This window comes from Dendrobates tinctorius, unplaced genomic scaffold, assembly GCF_039654945.1.
Source record: "Dendrobates tinctorius isolate UK_male_01 unplaced genomic scaffold, ASM3965494v1 ptg000130l, whole genome shotgun sequence".
Lineage (NCBI taxonomy): Eukaryota > Metazoa > Chordata > Amphibia > Anura > Dendrobatidae > Dendrobates > Dendrobates tinctorius.
This window is the reverse complement of record NW_027361798.1, coordinates 4,795,081-4,816,809: the sequence shown is the minus strand read 5'-3', so window position 1 is coordinate 4,816,809 and position 21,729 is coordinate 4,795,081. Positions and strand designations below refer to the sequence as shown.

The window sequence follows — 21,729 nt, the reverse complement described above, 5'->3', positions numbered from 1 at the left end:
GTATATACAGTGATATATAATGTTACTGCCCGTACGCTGTCTGTAGTGGTCGGCTGTATATACAGTGATATATAATGTTACTGCCTGTACACTGTCTGTAGGGGTCGGCTGTATACAGCGATATATAATGTTACTGCCTGTACACTGTCTGTAGGGGTCGGCTGTATACAGTGATATATAATGTTACTGCCCGTACGCTGTCTGTAGGGGTCGGCTGTATACAGCGATATATAATGTTACTGCCTGTACACTGTCTGTAGGGGTCGGCTGTATACAGTGATATATAATGTTACTGCCCGTACGCTGTCTGTAGGGGTCGGCTGTATATACAGTGATAGATAATGTTACTGCCCGTACGCTGTCTGTAGGGGTCGGCTGTATATACAGTGATATATAATGTTACTGCCCGTACGCTGTCTGTAGTGGTCGGCTGTATACAGTGATATATAATGTTACTGCCCGTACGCTGTCTGTAGGGGTCGGCTGTATATACAGTGATATATAATGTTACTGCCCGTACGCTGTCTGTAGGGGTCGGCTGTATACAGTGATATATAATGTTACTGCCCGTACGCTGTCTGTAGGGGTCGGCTGTATATACAGTGATATATAATGTTACTGCCCGTACGCTGTCTGTAGGGGTCGGCTGTATACAGTGATATATAATGTTACTGCCCGTACGCTGTCTGTAGGGGTCGGCTGTATATACAGTGATATATAATGTTACTGCCCGTACGCTGTCTGTAGGGGTCGGCTGTATACAGTGATATATAATGTTACTGCCCGTACGCTGTCTGTAGGGGTCGGCTGTATATACAGTGATATATAATGTTACTGCCCGTACGCTGTCTGTAGGGGTCGGCTGTATACAGTGATATATAATGTTACTGCCCGTACGCTGTCTGTAGGGGTTGGCTGTATATACAGTGATATATAATGTTACTGCCTGTACGCTGTCTGTAGGGGTTGGCTGTATATACAGTGATATATAATGTTACTGCCTGTACGCTGTCTGTAGGGGTCGGCTGTATACACAGTGATATATAATGTTACTGCCCGTACGCTGTCTGTAGGGGTCGGCTGTATATACAGTGATAGATAATGTTACTGCCCGTACGCTGTCTGTAGGGGTCGGCTGTATACACAGTGATATATAATGTTACTGCCCGTACGCTGTCTGTAGGGGTCGGCTGTATATACAGTGATAGATAATGTTACTGCCCGTACGCTGTCTGTAGGGGTCGGCTGCATATACAGTGATATATAATGTTGCGGCCCGTACGCTGTCTGTAGGGGTCGGCTGTATAGACAGTGATATATAATGTTACTGCCCGTACGCTGTCTGTAGGGGTCGGCTGTATATACAGTGATATATAATGTTACTGCCCGTACGCTGTCTGTAGGGGTCGGCTGTATATACAGTGATATATAATGTTACTGCCCGTACACTGTCTGTAGGGGTCGGCTGTATACAGTGATATATAATGTTACTGCCCGTACGCTGTCTGTAGGGGTCGGCTGTATATACAGTGATAGATAATGTTACTGCCCGTACGCTGTCTGTAGGGGTCGGCTGTATATACAGTGATATATAATGTTACTGCCCGTACGCTGTCTGTAGGGGTCGGCTGTATATACAGTGATATATAATGTTACTGCCCGTACGCTGTCTGTAGTGGTCGGCTGTATACAGTGATATATAATGTTACTGCCCGTACGCTGTCTGTAGGGGTCGGCTGTATATACAGTGATATATAATGTTACTGCCCGTACGCTGTCTGTAGGGGTCGGCTGTATACAGTGATATATAATGTTACTGCCCGTACGCTGTCTGTAGGGGTCGGCTGTATATACAGTGATATATAATGTTACTGCCCGTACGCTGTCTGTAGGGGTCGGCTGTATACAGTGATATATAATGTTACTGCCCGTACGCTGTCTGTAGGGGTCGGCTGTATATACAGTGATATATAATGTTACTGCCCGTACGCTGTCTGTAGAGGTAGGCTGTATATACAGTGATATATAATGTTACTGCCCGTACGCTGTCTGTAGGGGTCGGCTGTATATACAGTGATATATAATGTTACTGCCCGTACGCTGTCTGTAGGGGTCGGCTGTATACAGTGATATATAATGTTACTGCCCGTACGCTGTCTGTAGGGGTCGGCTGTATATACAGTGATATATAATGTTACTGCCCGTACGCTGTCTGTAGGGGTCGGCTGTATATACAGTGATATATAATGTTACTACCCGTACGCTGTCTGTAGAGGTAGGCTGTATATACAGTGATATATAATGTTACTGCCTGTACGCTGTCTGTAGGGGTCGGCTGTATACACAGTGATATATAATGTTACTGCCTGTGCTCTGTCTGTAGGGGTCGGCTGTATATACAGTGATATATAATGTTACTGCCCGTACGCTGTCTGTAGGGGTCGGCTGTATACAGTGATATATAATGTTACTGCCCGTACGCTGTCTGTAGGGGTCGGCTGTATACACAGTGATATATAATGTTACTGCCCGTACACTGTCTGTAGGGGTCGGCTGTATATACAGTGATATATAATGTTACTGCCTGTACGCTGTCTGTAGGGGTCGGCTGTATATACAGTGATATATAATGTTATGGCCCGTACGCTGTCTGTAGGGTCGGCTGTATATACAGTGATATATAATGTTACTGCCCGTACGCTGTCTGTAGGGGTCGGCTGTATACAGTGATATATAATGTCACTGCCCGTACGCTGTCTGTAGGGTCGGCTGTATATACAGTGATATATAATGTTACTGCCCGTACGCTGTCTGTAGGGGTCGGCTGTATACACAGTGATATATAATGTTACTGCCCGTACGCTGTCTGTAGGGGTCGGCTGTATACAGTGATATATAATGTTACTGCCCGTACGCTGTATGTAGGGGTGGGCTGTATATACAGTGATATATAATGTTACTGCCCGTACGCTGTCTGTAGGGGTCGGCTGTATATACAGTGATATATAATGTTACTGCCTGTACGCTGTCTGTAGGGGTCGGCTGTATATACAGTGATATATAATGTTACTGCCCGTACGCTGTCTGTAGGGGTCGGCTGTATATACAGTGATATATAATGTTACTGCCCGTACGCTGTCTGTAGGGGTCGGCTGTATATACAGTGATATATAATGTTACGGCCCGTACGCTGTCTGTAGGGGTCGGCTGTATATACAGTGATATATAATGTTACTGCCCGTACGCTGTCTGTAGGGGTCGGCTATATACACAGTGATATATAATGTTACTGCCCGTACGCTGTCTGTAGGGGTCGGCTGTATATACAGTGATATATAATGTTACTGCCCGTACGCTGTCTGTAGGGTCGGCTGTATATACAGTGATATATAATGTTACTGCCTGTACGCTGTCTGTAGGGGTCGGCTGTATATACAGTGATATATAATGTTACTGCCCGTACGCTGTCTGTAGGGGTCGGCTGTATACAGTGATATATAATGTTACTGCCCGTACACTGTCTGTAGGGGTCGGCTGTATACAGTGATATATAATGTTACTGCTCGTACTCTGTCTGTAGGGGTCGGCTGTATATACAGTGATATATAATGTTACTGCCCGTACACTGTCTGTAGGGGTCGGCTGTATACAGTGATATATAATGTTACTGCCCGTACGCTGTCTGTAGGGGTCGGCTGTATATACAGTGATATATAATGTTACTGCCCGTACGCTGTCTGTAGGGGTCGGCTGTATACAGTGATATATAATGTTACTGCCCGTACGCTGTCTGTAGGGGTCGGCTGTATACAGTGATATATAATGTTACTGCTCGTACTCTGTCTGTAGGGGTCGGCTGTATACAGTGATATATAATGTTACTGCCCGTACACTGTCTGTAGGGGTCGGCTGTATACAGTGATATATAATGTTACTGCTCGTACTCTGTCTGTAGGGGTCGGCTGTATACAGTGATATATAATGTTACTGCCCGTACGCTGTCTGTAGGGGTCGGCTGTATACAGTGATATATAATGTTACTGCCCGTACGCTGTCTGTAGGGGTCGGCTGTATACAGTGATATATAATGTTACTGCCCGTACGCTGTCTGTAGGGGTCGGCTGTATACAGTGATATATAATGTTACTGCCCGTACGCTGTCTGTAGGGGTCGGCTGTATACAGTGATATATAATGTTACTGCTCGTACTCTGTCTGTAGGGGTCGGCTGTATATACAGTGATATATAATGTTACTGCCCGTACGCTGTCTGTAGGGGTCGGCTGTATATACAGTGATATATAATGTTACTGCCCGTACGCTGTCTGTAGGGGTCTGCTGTATACACAGTGATATATAATGTTACTGCCCGTACGCTGTCTGTAGGGGTCGGCTGTATATACAGTGATATATAATGTTACTGCCCGTACGCTGTCTGTAGGGGTCGGCTGTATACAGTGATATATAATGTTACTGCCCGTACGCTGTCTGTAGGGGTCTGCTGTATACACAGTGATATATAATGTTACTGCCTGTACGCTGTCTGTAGGGGTCGGCTGTATATACAGTGATATATAATGTTACTGCCCGTACGCTGTCTGTAGGGGTCGGCTGTATACAGTGATATATAATGTTACTGCCCGTACGCTGTCTGTAGGGGTCGGCTGTATATACAGTGATATATAATGTTACTGCCCGTACGCTGTCTGTAGGGGTCGGCTGTATATACAGTGATATATAATGTTACTGCCCGTACGCTGTCTGTAGGGTTCGGCTGTATATACAGTGATATATAATGTTACTGCCCGTACGCTGTCTGTAGGGGTCGGCTGTATACAGTGATATATAATGTTACGGCCGGACGCTGTCTGTAGGAGTCGGCTTTATATACAGTGATATATAATGTTACTGCCCGTACGCTGTCTGTAGGGGTCGGCTGTATACAGTGATATATAATGTTACTGCCCGTACGCTGTCTGTAGGGGTCGGCTGTATATACAGTGATATATAATGTTACTGCCCGTACGCTGTCTGTAGGGGTCTTCTGTATATACAGTAATATATAATGTTACTGCCCGTACGCTGTCTGTAGAGGTCGGCTGTATACACAGTGTTATATAATGTTACTGCCCGTACGCTGTCTGTATGGGTCGGCTGTATATACAGTGATATATAATGTTACTGCCAGTACGCTATCTGTAGGGGTCGACTGTATATACAGTGATATATAATGTTACGGCCCGTACGCTGTCTGTAGGGGTCGGCTGTATACACAGTGATATATATAATGTTACTGCCCGTACGCTGTCTGTAGGGGTCGGCTGTATACACTGTGACGAACAGCCCACGGCCATTCGTCCACTTACGGGCGACTAACGGGGGTCCCGCTGCCACCAAAACGCGACGGACAGCGGACCCTGTGTCACCACTATGTCACAGTCCCACCACTGACAGGGGTGTATCAGCGGACGGAGGGACGAGAGACACTGCCGGCACACGGCTATCACAGACACAGTTGGGGCTTATCTTAGTTATCCCACCACTGGCACCATGTGACCAAAATATCCAACAAGCTACTCTCGCTCTACAATTTGCCACAGGGGGGTTTAATTTGGGTGCTCCACCACTGCTATCAATCTTCCAAGTACTGCGGGGATTTATGTATATCCCACTTTCTCAGTTCCACTTTGGAACTCGCAGCTCTCCGGCACCCCCTTACCCTCAGGTCAGTCAGGGAACTGCACCTAGGATAATTAGTCGCCGGACGGGCTGTCTGTTGTGAACCGGCAATCAGGCTTCTGCAGTAAGGGAATTATCAATGCTGTGGCCGCAGCCCCTCATTCAGCAATATAAGACCCTTCTAGACTGCCAGCAAGCCGCAATAGCCGTGCACAACGTGCTGCCACCAGTCACGGTTACTTAATTCACAGTGTTAAATTAAGAGGGTCCGTGGCAAACCCCTTGAATTAGTAGCGATTATCTATCAAAGGCGTATAGTTCGATTCTTAGAGCATGGAGACAGATCTAAATAATTAAATCATTTATTTTCCGAAAGAGGACAGTGATTACAGATAAAAGTTGCTATAAAATTGAGACATAACATATGTACAGTACAGATATAAAATAAAAGGATTAAAAGGATAGAAAGTCACACTCACATGTGGTCAGTTGGCATCCCATGTGGCTTTAAGGGGGTGGAGGCGGAGCTGCACTTCTCCGCTCATCTGCAGGTCTTTCTAGCACGACGACTTGAGCTGTTCTGCTCTGGTTTTGTCCAGGGAATGCTTTATAGACTTGCTATGTGACATCACGGAGAGATGCATGCTGGGTTAATCCCACCTCTCCCTTTTGGATGTAGAATTACACTAGAAAACTTATACTAATCATAACTCCGTGGGGGCAGCCCGCACAGACACATATAGGGCATCATTGGTTGTGATTTGTTGAGTACAATGATTCAAGACCAAATATGCAGTGGTTCTGATACACCGTTTAGAAGGAACCCATATTTCAGGTTCTGTACGTCTGAGAATTACGCCACAGGCGCCGTAAGGACACCGGGATCGCGCAGATCACAAAAATATGATTGTTATATCTCTGCTGGGTATGGATTTCGTAATATGACTTATTTTTATGTTTCCCATATACCGGCATACAGCCTGTGTTTTTCCGAACAAAGGGATCCCTTCCCCCTGCTCTTCGAGAGGAAGTTGGTTTAAGGTTTCAGAGCTAGCCCAGGCAGGGGGGCACTGGTCAGTGTGTGAGTGAGCCATGGGCGAAAAGAGGAGGGGGGGGAAGGGGCTGCATGAGCTGACAGCCTGCATTGTATACCACACCTCCCCCCTTAAGAGGGCGCTAAGGAGGCATTACCTCTCGGTAATCGGCCATGCGCACCTCCGCGGGTTCGCCCCGGCGGAACAACCCATCGGCATTGCCGTTTTCACTGCCCTTCCTGTGTTTTACAGTAAAGTCGTACTGTTGAAGGGCAAGGCTCCAGCGGAGCAATCTTCCATTGTTTCCGGACACTGTGTGCAACCAGCTCAGAGGGTTGTGGTCAGTTACCACCGTGAAGGCGCGCCCGTACAGGTAGGGCTGCAAACGCTGCAGTGCCCACACCATGGCCAGACACTCCTTCTCGATGGTCGAGTATGCCACTTCCCTCGGCAAAAGTTTCCGGCTCAGATACAACACGGGGTGCTCTTGGTCTCCCGAATCGACTGCTCTCAACACTGGAGAGTTGCACAGGGCTGCATTCAAAGCTTGGAAAGCCGCCTCACAGTCATCTGTCCAGTTGACTGTTTGGGGTAGCCTCTGCTTGGTGAGGTCATTCAAGGGTTTGGCAAGGGCGCTATAGTCCTGTACGAACCGCCTATAGTACCCTGCAGTGCCCAAGAAGGACTTCACCTGTTTCTTGGTCCTGGGGGTGGGCCAGGACACGATTGCGTCCACTTTTTCTGGCTCCGGACTCATGGAACCCCCGCCTACCCGGTGCCCCAGGTAGTGGACCTTGCGCATGCCTATCTGGCACTTCCCCGGCTTGATGGTCAGGCCTGCCTGGTGAAGACGCTTGAGCACCTCCTGGAGGTGCTGAAGGTGTTCCTCCCAGGTGGAACTGAAGACGGCAATATCGTCTAAGTACGCCACCGCGTACTCCTCCAGTCCCCGAAGCAGGTGGTTGACCATCCGCTGGAAAGTGGCAGGGGCATTCTTCATGCCGAAGGGCATGACCGTGGACTCGTACAGTCCAAAGGGGGTGATAAAGGCGGATTTCTCCTGCGCCTCAGGGCTCAGGGGAATCTGCCAGTATCCCCGACTCAAATCCATGATGGATATGTAGTTGGCGTTTGTCATCCGCTCGAGCAGATCCTCGATGCGCGGCATTGGGTGGGCATCAGAGGTTGTGATGGCGTTGATCCCCCTGTAGTCCACACAGAACCGCGTGGTTCGATCCTTTTTAGGCACGAGGACTACAGGTGAAGCCCACGCGCTTTTTGACCGTCGAATCACCCCCAGCCTTAACATCCCATCGATCTCTTGGCGCATGACTTGTTGCACAGTCTCAGAGATCCGATAAGGTGTTCGCCGTAATGGGGCGTGATTCCCGGTGTCCACCTCATGAACCGCTAACTCCGTCCTCCCCGGTTGGTTGGTGAACACGGCCCGGAAGGGTTCCAGGGTGGCCATCAACTGCAACCGCTGGGGTACGGTTAGCAAACCACTTATCTCCATGTCCTCAATGGACCCATCGGCCTTGGCCTGGGCCAGCATGTCCAGGAGGGGATCTTCCTCCCCATCCTCTGGCAGTTTGCAGACCGGTAGGACGCAAGCTTCACGTTCGTAGTGCGCCTTCAGCATGTTGACGTGAAAGGCCTTGCGCCTACCCCGAGCATGGTCAAGCGTGACCACGTAGGTCACCGGGTTGAGCTGTTGGTGGACGACGTACGGGCCCTTCCCAGGCTGCCTGAAGCTTATCCGTTGGTACAGGGACCAGCACCCACACCTTTTGACCCACCTGGTAGGTCCGCTCCCGGGCGTTCTGGTCGTACCAGCGCTTCTGGTCAGCATGAGCCTGCGTCATGTTGTCATGCACCAACTGCGTCAAGGTCTGCATCTTGTCACGGAAGCGCATGACATAATCCACGATGGACACTTCTGTGGGGTTTGGCTCATCTTCCCAGGATTCTCTTATCAACCCAAGGGGTCCCCGGACTCGCCTGTGTGACGGGAGTATTCTCCAGAGCAAGGAGGGACAACAGGCCTGGGAACAATCCAACAGATTTATTGACCAGAAAACAGGAACAACACGAAGGTAATTTGCAGAGTCCCAAAATAAGTCCACAGGAAACTGATTCGGGGGCACCTCCCGACAATCCTTGTGCCAGATCACAAAACCATAGTCCTTTAAGAGTCCCAGAAATCCACCACGATCACACAGGGGCCGAGGCTTCCTCAGACAACCTCGCCCTTCTCTTTTAGCATCCAACTCACATTTGCTGGTCACACATAAGTCCATTGTCTTGGGCTCCTGGGATCAGCCCAAGTGTAGGGGAGTAGAAGTTCCCACCTCCTAGTCAATGGTTTGGTCCATCGCACGGCTCCGAGGTGTCTACGAGGATGTGTATTGTGAGTCCTCCCCCTGCTGAGGAGAACAATGGTGATTCCCCTAGCTGTGTTGACCCAAGCCTGAATTCAATTATGGTCTAGATACACAAGTCTTGTGGAAAGGAGACAGGTTACTTACATAATTACATTATAGTCCCAGAGACACAGGCAATGGGGAAAGGAAACATATTGTTACAGGTATACACAAGACATTGCAAAGTATTGGGGAAAAATACATATCATGACAATCCCTTCCCCTCCTAATTTGTGTACGTACTAGGGACCTCTACAGGTCACTGGTTAAGTACACACAGGCATGGCGTAACTTACATGTGGCTTCATGCAGCCACGAATTGGCATCGTAGCTTTCCCACATCATTGCCCAGGAGAACAGCTGCAGGCAGACCACCCATCACCCCAACCAAACATCGCCTGACCCCAAAACCAAAGTTCAGATCCACAGTGGCTGTGGGAATAGTCCTCCATTGTCCACCAGCCAGTTCAATGACAATCCCAGGTCCTCTATGGATTGCTTCAGGCCGAACCACTCGGGGATCAGCCAGCGTGAGGAAAGCCCCTGAGTCACAAAATCCAACAAGTCTTTGTCCATCCAACACGACCTCCTCCAAGTGCTTACCTCGATGAGCAGAAGTCGTCATAGCTGCGGGTCGCACACCATAAACTCCTAGTGGTGCAACATGGGTGGGTGAGGCACTTGGCCAGTCCTCACGTAGTGGTGACACGTCTTCCTCCATGGCACTTGGCTGTACATAATTAATAATATGATTGGGTACAGGATCAATCCTCATTTGAACAGCTGGGCAGGAGGCTTGCAGATGCCCCGGCTGCCCACATCGATAGCATCTGTGCTGTGTCTCACTCCATCCAATGCGTCCTCTTGGGCGAGGAGTAAGGGAACCTGCCGGTCGGCTCCCACCTGAAGGTGCTGTAGGGGTTTGAGGACGACTCCTCCATGGGCTGGCTGGACATGAGGCCTGCAGATGCCCCGGATGCCCACAACCATAACACCTGCGCTCTGCTACTTCCTCTCCTCGTCGTATTCCAGAAGACGCAGTAGAAGCAACAGGAGGCACATTAACACAGGTATCAACACGAGGTGGTGGCTCAGAGAAACGGGGAACAATGGGGACAGAAGAACTGGGGGCCACCGGTGTGGTGGAGCTGGTAGGCCTCTCTCCATCCTCCAACAGAACTCTCCACTGAGGCTTGATGGTCAGAGCCTCGTCAGCGAGAGATGCAGCTTCTTCCACTGTAGCAGGTTTCCTCTCACGCACCCATTCCCTGATCTCAGCGGGGCACTGGGCAAAAAATTGTTCTTTTAGGATAACCTGGAGACAGGTGTTCCAGGTTAAGGCCTCCTCTGCCTCCAGCCAGCGATTACATATTTGTTTGAGTTTGTGGGCATACATCTTGAAAGACACTTCCTCATTACAGGCTAAAGTACGAAACTGGGTCCTGTAAGTGTCTGGGGTCACAGCATAATGTTCTAGAACAGTCCGTTTAATCTCTGCATACTCACAGTTCCACCGAGGGTCCATAGCTCTATAGGCTGCGGCAGCTCCACCCTCTAAGAGCCCCACCAGATGTCGGACGCGCTCCCTTTCCGGGACTTCCATTAATCGACACTGATGCTCAAAGTCCTGGAAGAAGCCCTCAATGTCACCGGAAGCCTCATTAAACGGCTTGAAGTCTTTGCGGGACACTCTGGGGAGTTCCCTCATGGGGGATGCTGTGGGTACAGTCTGTCTGGAGCTTCTCGCTGCCTCCAAAGCGATCTCCCTCTCCAGCAATGCCCTCTCCTCCATCCTGCGCTGCCTCTCCTCGGCTCTGCGCATGACCTCCATCTTATATTCTAGGGAGACCTCTTCTCCCAGCAAGGCCATCTCCTCCTCGTACCACACAACCCACTGACTTTTTTGGGTATTTACCTCCGGCTGCCGTCTTTCCTCTCTGCTGTGAGGATCCTTCCTCAGCATCGTCTTGCAGGCGAACTGCTTCCAAAGCTTCAATCAGCTGCTCCTTGGAGAGTCCCTTGCAGCTGACTCCCAGTTCACGGGCCTTTGTTTGTAGGTTCTTCGCAGTCCAGTTCTTGTACTCTGAGGCTCTGGTTCCAGAAGTTGATGGGCCGTTGTCCTCCATTTCTTCTGCTCTGATCCCACCGCTGCCAACCAGTTTGTGACGGGAGTATTCTCCAGAGCAAGGAGGGACAACAGTCCTGGGAACAATCCAACAGATTTATTGACCAGAAAACAGGAACAACACGAAGGTAATTTGCAGAGTCCCGCCAGGGTTGTCCATCTGGCTAATCGTTTCTCAGACGCGTCCGCTCTTCGCCAGTCGTTACACTGGCTGCCAATTCATTACAGGGTACAATTCAAAGTACTTGTTCTCACCCACAAAGCTCTCCACAGTGCGGCACCCCCTTACATCTCCTCCCTCATTTCTGTCTATCGGCCTAACCGACCGCTGCGCTCTGCAAATGACTTTCGACTAACCTCTGCCCTAATCCGTACCTCCCACTCCCGACTCCAAGACTTCTCCCGTGCTGCGCCAATCCTCTGGAATGCTCTACCCCAAAATATTAGGACCATCCACAATTTGCATAGTTTTAGGCGCTCGCTCAAAACACATTTGTTCAGAGCGGCCTATCACATTCAGTAATCAAAGTCATGTTTGTGTGTGTGTGTAGCCCATTCACTATCTCCATCTAACCCCCACCCCCTGAAGATGGCTGGACCGTCATTGTAAATACATCATTGTAAATGCAAACCTGTGCTTTGTATCCCCCCCACCTCATTGTAGATTGTAAGCTCCACGAGCAGGGTCGTCTTATTTCGCTTTAATTATTGTATTGTTAACGTTGTTACTTATGACTGTTGTGTTTGAAACTGTTCAACTGTAAAGCGCTGCGGAATATGTTGGCGCTATATAAATAAAGATGATTATTATTATTATTATTATTATAAGTCCACAGGAAACTGATTCGGGGGCACCTCCCGACAATCCTTGTGCCAGATCACAAAACCATAGTCCTTTAAGAGTCCCAGAAATCCACCACGATCACACAGAGGCCGAGGCTTCCTCAGACAGCCTCGCCCTTCTCTTTTAGCATCCAACTCACATCTGCTGGGTCACACATAAGTCCATTGTCTTGGGCTCCTGGGATCAGCCCAAGTGTAGGGGAGTAGAAGTTCCCACCTCCTAGTCAATGGTTTGGTCCATCGCACGGCTCCGAGGTGTCTACGAGGATGTGTATTGTGAGTCCTCCCCCTGCTGAGGAGAACAATGGTGATTCCCCTAGCTGTGTTGACCCAAGCCTGAATTCAATTATGGTCTAGATACACAAGTCTTGTGGAAAGGAGACAGGTTACTTACATAATTACATTATAGTCCCAGAGACACAGGCAATGGGGAAAGGAAACATATTGTTACAGGTATACACAAGACATTGCAAAGTATTGGGGAAAAATACATATCATGACAGCCTGCCATACAGGAGCTCGAAGGGGGAGAACCCGGTCGAGGCCTGCGGAACTTCTCTGTAAGCTAACAGCAGGTGTGGGAGGTACCGCTCCCAGTCGCGCCCTTGGGTCTCAACCAGTATGCGGAGCATCTGTTTGAGGGTACCGTTGAAACGTTCACACAAACCATTAGTCTGTGGGTGATACGGACTCGATACCAGGTGCGTCACCTGCATTTTCTCACAGAGAGCCTCCATTAGGCGAGACATGAATTGGGGCCCTTGATCGGTAAGCATCTCCCTGGGAAATCCTACTCTTGAAAAGATGGTCACCAGTGCGTCAGCCACCTTATCTGCCCTGGTTGAAGACAGAGCTACTGCCTCTGGGTACCGAGTAGCGTAGTCTACCACGGTGAGAATGTATCGCTTTCCGGAGCTGCTGGGGACGGACAGCGGTCCTACAATGTCCACCGCGATTCTCTGGAAAGGCTCCTCTATCACCGGCAAAGGAATAAGGGGAGCCTTAAGAGCAGGCCCCGCCTTACCCACTTTTTGACAGGTGGCGCAGGAGCGGCAGTAGTGTGTTACATCTGTCCCCATCTTGGCCAATAGAAGTGTTGAGACAGCCGTGCCTTTGTTTTGCTGATCTCCAAGTGTCCAGCGAGTGGAATCTCATGGGCAATCCGCAACAACTCGGTTCTGAACTGATAGGGGACAACCAGCTGTCTTTCCCTTAACCACTCCTTTTTAGGATCTCCGGGTACTGTCTCCCGGTACAACCTTCCTCGTTCCCAGAACACCTTCTCCTTATCAGACTCGGAGGTGGGCGTCTTGGCGAGACCTCTCAATTTCTCCAGGCTGGCATCTGAGTGCAGAGCAGCCTGGAACTCCATGCTGGAGGCTGCCAGAAGTGACGTCAGGGTCCCCTCTTTACTGGGACCCCCTGGAACCGGCTCTGGGTTCACCTCTGGTTCAGTCTCTCCTGTAGCAGCAGAGGGTCCAGAAGACAGTGCGTTACCTGCGATCTGGGCACTCTGTGCTGCGTGTGACAGCTGCTATGTATGCTGTCTCCCTGGGGATTTCTACAGACCCACCAGCCGGTGCTGCCCTGGGCTCTACCTCCCCATCCACCCCCAACACTTCAGGAGCAGTGCTACTTATGGGCCAGTTACCTTCCTCGGTGGCACTGGTCAGCTGCATGGCATTACCTTCCTCATGGTCCCCATGCACCTCCCCATTTCCTTGAGCACCGTTGCTTGCTCCTGCCAGGGGTTCCTCAGCCGTCTCACTCCGCAGAGTGACGAGGCTGAGCACCTCGGTACCTGTGGACACATCTACCGCTTCAAAGAAAGGGTTAACGGGTTCAGTCGGCACAGATACATCAACATCATCATCATCCTTCCTAGGAGAAGAATGGTTATCAGCTTGCTTTGGTACATTCACATCAGCATCAGCATCATACCTGGGGAAAGAATGGTTGTTAGTTGCATCATTACTCATCAAGGCATTAGCAGGTAACACCTTCAGTTTCCCATCATCAACATCATCAGGGTTAACGTTACCCTTATTATCAGTTTGGGGAAGGGTGTCAGGGACATAGCATGCAACCATCCTCCCTAAGTCAGTCCCCAATAAAACATCAGTGGGCAAATTTTCAGACACTCCCACCTCCCTCAACCCGCTCCCGCCACCCCAGTCAAGAAAAACTCGTGCCACTGGCAAGGGACAACGGGTGCCTCCAATCCCGGTGACAGTCAGGGTTTTCCCCTCAACAAACTCTTCAGGGGCCGCCAGCCCAGGACGGATGAGGGTTCGTTCAGCCCCGGTGTCCTTGAGGCCTGTAGCAAGACGGGCCCCCACCTGAACAGGTTGAACGTTGTCGTCAGCCCTCCCAACCACACCTCCCACCAAAAGAACAGAGGCGTTGGTCCCGGGGGCCTTGGCTGGGGGGTACTTCGGCCTATCCGGACAGGTGTAAGAGAAGTGACCAGGCCGCTTGCAGTGGTGACACAGGCGACTGTCAGTAGCCAGCCTCTTGTTGGCAACAGGGACTGGGCCTCCGGAGGGACGGCTAGCTGGGGCACTGGGGTTGGTTGCCGGCTTACCCCCTTTCCAGCTGGTGGCGACTGGCCTCCGCGTCTCGGGCTTCCGGTTGGCCTCGTAGTTGTCGGCGATCTGCGCCGCTTTGTCCGCGTTCGTTGGTTCGCGGTCCAGGATGAACTGTCGGACCTCAGCTGGGCAGAGATGCAGGAACTGGTCTTTGATCATCAGGTCCCGTAGCTGCTCAAAGGATTCAACGGACAGTCCATGGATCCACTGGTCAAATTGGGTCCTGAGTCCTTGCACCACATCACTGTAGCTATCGTGTGGGCCACGTTGGAGGTGTCGGAACTTCTTTCGGTATACCTCAGGTGTCAACCGGTATTTGGCGATCAGCGCCTGCTTTATGGCGTCATAGTCGTCATCGGCTTCTGGCGGAAGAGAAGCAAATGCCTCCAGTGCTTTGCCTTTTAGCCCTGGGGTCAAGTACCTTGCCCATTGGTCTCTAGGCAGCTGGTACTGTCTGCAGGCTTTCTCAAAGGCTCGCAGAAACGTGTCCAAGTCCCCATCCTTTTCCATCACGGGAAAATGCTCTGGCCGGGGTTTAGGAGTCTGGACGCTGCTGGGCTCACTGGTTCGGGCTGTGGGGGCATTCCCACCCCGCTGGAGTACCTCCAGTTCATGGGCCCTCTGCGCCTGGCGCTCGGCTCTCTCAGCCTCCGCTTGGCGCTCGCGTCTCTCCGCCTCCCGCTCGGCTCGCTGCTCTGCTCTCTCTCGAGCTTGCTGGATCAGCTGCAGACGTCCGTCACGGTCTTCGGCAGGGAGTGCGTCCAAGGCCGCTTGCAGGTAGGGGTCCAGCGTGATCTGATTGAATGTGGGGCCCGCGCTCATGAGTGGAGCCTCTGCTGCAGCCCCATTGCCACTTGGGCCAACTTCTGCACTCGCTGGATTCTGGTCGTTGTCCAGCTGCACTAGAGCCGCAATCATTTGAGCTCTGTTTTTGTTCGTGGCGTCAAGGCCTTGGTACGTGCATAACCCAGCAAGAACTTCCTTTGTCTGCCGGTTGTACCAAGGTTCTCCTTTTGCCGCCATGGTTGCCAAATAAAAGATAGAAAAAGAAAAACAAAGAAACGGGAGGGGGATACTTGCAAGTACACACTAATGTCTCAGGACTAGTAACCACTGAGTCTGTTCTCCAAAACCTATGATGCAGGATTCCCGCAGGAACCGTGCAGGTTTTTAGTGAGAGGAATGATTGCTCAAACCAAATCACTAATGCTCTAGGATGATCCCACCGCTCTGCCACCAATATGTGACGAACAGCCCACGGCCGTTCGTCCACTTACGGGCGACTAACGGGGGTCCTGCTGCCACCAAAACGCGACAGACAGCGGACCCTGTGTCACCACTATGTCACAGTCCCACCACTGACACGGGTGTATCAGCGGACGGAGGGACGAGACACACTGCCGGCACACGGCTATCACAGGTACAGTTGGGGCTTATCTTAGTTATCCCACCACTGGCACCATGTGACCAAAATATCCAGCAAGCTACTCTCGCTCTACAATTTGCCGCAGGGGGGGTTTAATTTGGGTGCCCCACCACTGCTATCAATCTTCCAAGTACTGCGGGGACTTATGTATATCCCACTTTCTCAGTTCCACTTTGGAGCTAAGAATCGAACTATACGCCTTTGTTAGATAATCGCTACTAATTCAAAGGGTTTGCCACGGACCCTCTTAATTTAACACTGTGAATTAAGTAACCGTGACTGGTGGCAGCGCGTTGTGCACGGCTATTGCGGCTTGCTGGCAGTCTAGAAGGGTCTTATATTGCTGAATAAGGGTCTGCGGCCACAGCATTGATAATTCCCTTACTGCAGAAGCCTAATTGCCGGTTCACAACAGGCAGCCCGTCCGGCGACTAATTATCCTAGGTGCAGTTCCCTGACTGACCTGAGGGTAAGGGGGGCGCCGGAGAGCTGCGAGTTCCAAAGTGGAACTGAGAAAGTGGGATATACATAAATCCCCGCAGTACTTGGAAGATTGATAGCAGTGGTGGGGCATCCAAATTAAACTCCCCCTGCGGCAAATTGTAGAGCGAGATTAGCTTGCTGGATATTTTTGTCACATGGTGCCGGTGGTGGGATAACTAAGATAAGCCCCAACGGTGCCTGTGATAGCTGTGTGCCGGCATTGTGTCACGTCCCTCCGTCCGCTGATACACCCGTGTCAGTGGTGGGATTGTGACATAGTGGTGACACAGGGTCCGCTGTCCGTCGCGTTTTGGTGGCAGCGGGACCCCCGTTAGTGTCGCCCGTAAGTAGACGAACGGCGGTGGGCTGTTCGTCACACTAATCATAACTCCGTGGGGGCAGCCCGCACAGACACATATAGGGCATCATTGGTTGTGATTTGTTGAGTACAATGATTCAAGACCAAATATGCAGTGGTTCTGATACACCGTTTAGAAGGAACCCATATTTCAGGTTCTGTAAGTCTGAGAATTACGCCACAGGCGCCGTAAGGACGCCGGGATCGCGCAGATCACAAAAATATGATTGTTATATCTCTGCTGGGTATGGTTTTCGTAATATGACTTATTTTTATGTTTCCCATATACCGGCATACAGCCTGTGTTTTTCCGAACAAAGGGATCCCTTCACCCTGCTCTTCGAGAGGAAGTTGGTTTAAGGTTTCAGAGCTAGCCCAGGCAGGGGGGCACTGGTCAGTGTGTGAGTGAGCCATGGGCGAAAAGAGGAGGGGGGGGAAGGGGCTGCATGAGCTGACAGCCTGCATTGTATATCACATACACAGTGATATATAATGTTACTGCCCGTACGCTGTCTGTAGGGGTCGGCTGTATATACAGTGATATATAATGTTACTGCCCGTACGCTGTCTGTAGGGGTCGGCTGTATATACAGTGATATATAATGTTACTGCCCGTACGCTGTCTGTAGGGGTCGGCTGTATATACAGTGATATATATTGTTACTGCCCGTACGCTGTCTGTAGTGGTCGGCTGTATACAGTGATATATAATGTTACTGCCCGTGCGCTGTCTGTAGGGGTCGGCTGTATACAGTGATATATAATGTTACTGCCCGTACGCTGTCTGTAGGGGTCGGCTGTATATACAGTGATATATAATGTTACTGCCCGTACGCTGTCTGTAGGGGTCGGCTGTATATACAGTGATATATAATGTTACTGCCCGTACGCTGTCTGTAGGGGTCGGCTGTATATACAGTGATATATATTGTTACTGCCCGTACGCTGTCTGTAGTGGTCGGCTGTATACAGTGATATATAATGTTACTGCCCGTACGCTGTCTGTAGGGGTCGGCTGTATACAGTGATATATAATGTTACTGCCCGTACGCTGTCTGTAGGGGTCGGCTGTATACAGTGATATATAATGTTACTGCCCGTACGCTGTCTGTAGGGGTCGGCTGTTTATACAGTGATATATAATGTTACTGCCCGTACGCTGTCTGTAGGGGTCGGCTGTATACACAGTGATATATAATGTTACTGCCCGTACGCTGTCTGTAGAGGTAGGCTGTATATACAGTGATATATAATGTTACTGCCCGTACGCTGTCTGTAGGGGTCGGCTGTATATACAGTGATATATAATGTTACTGCCCGTACGCTGTCTGTAGGGGTCGGCTGTATACATTGATATATAATGTTACTGCCCGTACGCTGTCTGTAGGGGTCGGCTGTATACAGTGATATATAATGTTACTGCCCGTACGCTGTCTGTAGGGGTCGGCTGTATATACAGTGATATATAATGTTACTGCCCGTACACTGTCTGTAGTGGTCGGCTGTATATACAGTGATATATAATGTTACTGCCCGTACGCTGTCTGTAGGGGTCGGCTGTATACAGCGATATATAATGTTACTGCCCGTACGCTGTCTGTAGGGGTCGGCTGTATATACAGTGATATATGTTACTGCCTGTGCGCTGTCTGTAGGGGTCGGCTGTATACAGTGATATATAATGTTACTGCCCGTACTCTGTCTGTAGAGGTCGGCTGTATACAGTGATATATAATGTTACTGCCCGTACGCTGTCTGTAGGGGTCGGCTGTATATACAGTGATATATAATGTTACTGCCCGTACGCTGTCTGTAGGGGTCGGCTGTATATACAGTGATATATAATGTTACGGCCCGTACGCTGTCTGTAGGGGTCGGCTGTATACACAGTGATATATAATGTTACTGCCCGTACGCTGTCTGTAGGGGTCGGCTGTATACAGTGATATATAATGTTACTGCCCGTACGCTGTCTGTAGGGGTCAGCTGTATACAGTGATATATAATGTTACTGCCCGTACGCTGTCTGTCGGGGTCGGCTGTTTATACAGTGATATATAATGTTACTGCCCGTACGCTGTCTGTAGGGGTCGGCTGTATACACAGTGATATATAATGTTACTGCCGGTACGCTGTCTGTAGGGGTCGGCTGTATATACAGTGATATATAATGTTACTGCCCGTATGCTGTCTGTAGGGGTCGGCTGTATATACAGTGATATATAATGTTACTGCCCGTACGCTGTCTGTAGGGGTCGGCTGTATATACAGTGATATATAATGTTACTGCCCGTATGCTGTCTGTAGGGGTCGGCTGTATACAGCGATATATAATGTTACTGCCTGTACACTGTCTGTAGGGGTCGGCTGTATACAGTGATATATAATGTTACTGCCCGTACGCTGTCTGTAGGGGTCGGCTGTATATACAGTGATATATAATGTTACTGCCCGTACGCTGTCTGTAGGGGTCGGCTGTATATACAGTGATATATAATGTTACTGCCCGTACGCTGTCTGTAGAGGTAGGCTGTATATACAGTGATATATAATGTTACTGCCCGTACGCTGTCTGTAGGGGTCGGCTGTATATACAGTGATATATAATGTTACTGCCCGTACGCTGTCTGTAGGGGTCGGCTGTATATACAGTGATATATAATGTTACTGCCCGTATGCTGTCTGTAGGGGTCGGCTGTATACAGCGATATATAATGTTACTGCCTGTACACTGTCTGTAGGGGTCGGCTGTATACAGTGATATATAATGTTACTGCCCGTACGCTGTCTGTAGGGGTCGGCTGTATATACAGTGATATATAATGTTACTGCCCGTACGCTGTCTGTAGGGGTCGGCTGTATATACAGTGATATATAATGTTACTGCCCGTACGCTGTCTGTAGGGGTCGGCTGTATACAGTGATATATAATGTTACTGCCCGTACGCTGTCTGTAGGGGTCGGCTGTATATACAGTGATATATAATGTTACTGCCCGTACGCTGTCTGTAGGGGTCGGCTGTATACAGTGATATATAATGTTACTGCCCGTACGCTGTCTGTAGGGGTCGGCTGTATATACAGTGATATATAATGTTACTGCCCGTACGCTGTCTGTAGGGGTCGGCTGTATATACAGTGATATATAATGTTACTGCCCGTACGCTGTCTGTAGGGGTCGGCTGTATACAGTGATATATAATGTTACTGCCTGTACGCTGTCTGTAGGGGTCGGCTGTATACACAGTGATATATAATGTTACTGTCCGTACGCTGTCTGTAGGGGTCGGCTGTATATACAGTGATATATAATGTTACTGCCCGTACGCTGTCTGTAGGGGTCGGCTGTATATACAGTGATATATAATGTTACTGCCCGTACGCTGTCTGTAGGGGTCGGCTGTATATACAGTGATATATAATGTTACTGCCCGTACGCTGTCTGTAGGGGTCGGCTGTATACACAGTGATATATAATGTTACTGCCCGTACACTGTCTGTAGGGGTCGGCTGTATACACAGTGATATATAATGTTACTGTCCGTACGCTGTCTGTAGGGGTCGGCTGTATACACAGTGATATATAATGTTACTGCCCGTACGCTGTCTGTAGGGGTCGGCTGTATACAGTGATATATAATGTTACTGCCCGTACGCTGTCTGTAGGGGTCGGCTGTATATACAGTGATATATAATGTTACTGCCCGTACGCTGTCTGAAGGGGTCGGCTGTATACAGTGATATATAATGTTACTGCCCGTACGCTGTCTGTAGGGGTCGGCTGTATACAGTGATATATAATGTTACTGCCCGTACGCTGTCTGTAGGGGTCGGCTGTATATACAGTGATATATAATGTTACTGCCCGTACGCTGTCTGTATGGGTCGTCTGTATACAGTGATATATAATGTTACTGCCCGTACGCTGTCTGTAGGGGTCGGCTGTATACAGTGATATATAATGTTACTGCCCGTACGCTGTCTGTAGGGGTCGGCTGTATATACAGTGATATATAATGTTACTGCCCGTACGCTGTCTGTAGGGGTCGGCTGTATATACAGTGATATATAATGTTACTGCCCGTACGCTGTCTGTAGGGGTCGGCTGTATACAGTGATATATAATGTTACTGCCCGTACGCTGTCTGTAGGGGTCGGCTGTATATACAGTGATATATAATGTTACTGCCCGTACGCTGTCTGTATGGGTCGTCTGTATACAGTGATATATAATGTTACTGCCCGTACGCTGTCTGTAGAGGTAGGCTGTATATACAGTGATATATAATGTTACTGCCCGTACGCTGTCTGTAGGGGTCGGCTGTATATACAGTGATATATAATGTTACTGCCTGTACGCTGTCTGTAGGGGTCGGCTGTATACAGTGATATATAATGTTACTGCCCGTACACTGTCTGTAGGGGTCGGCTGTATATACAGTGATATATAATGTTACTGCCCGTACGCTGTCTGTAGGGGTCGGCTGTATATACAGTGATATATAATGTTACTGCCCGTACGCTGTCTGTAGGGGTCGGCTGTATACAGTGATATATAATGTTACTGCCCGTACGCTGTCTGTAGGGGTCGGCTGTATATACAGTGATATATAATGTTACTGCCCGTACGCTGTCTGTAGGGGTCGGCTGTATACAGTGATATATAATGTTACTGCCCGTACACTGTCTGTAGGGTCGGCTGTATATACAGTAATATATAATGTTACTGCCCGTACGCTGTCTGTAGGGGTCGGCTGTATATACAGTGATA

The 21,729-nt window shown here is 49.6% G+C and overlaps 2 protein-coding genes across 4 annotated transcripts in view; one reads left to right on the top strand and one right to left on the bottom strand.

Moving 5' to 3' along the window:
* NRBP2 (nuclear receptor binding protein 2) overlaps positions 1–21,729 on the top strand; it is a 220,915-nt gene that overhangs the window by 111,087 nt on the left and 88,099 nt on the right. The window lies entirely within an intron of this gene.
* Positions 5,573–15,609, bottom strand: LOC141047970 (uncharacterized). Its single transcript, XM_073543344.1, has 2 exons — positions 14,601–15,609; positions 5,573–5,583 (listed from the first exon to the last, which is right to left on the bottom strand). The coding sequence occupies exons 1-2, from the start codon at positions 15,607–15,609 to the stop codon at positions 5,573–5,575; spliced, it is 1,020 nt and encodes a 339-aa protein (XP_073399445.1).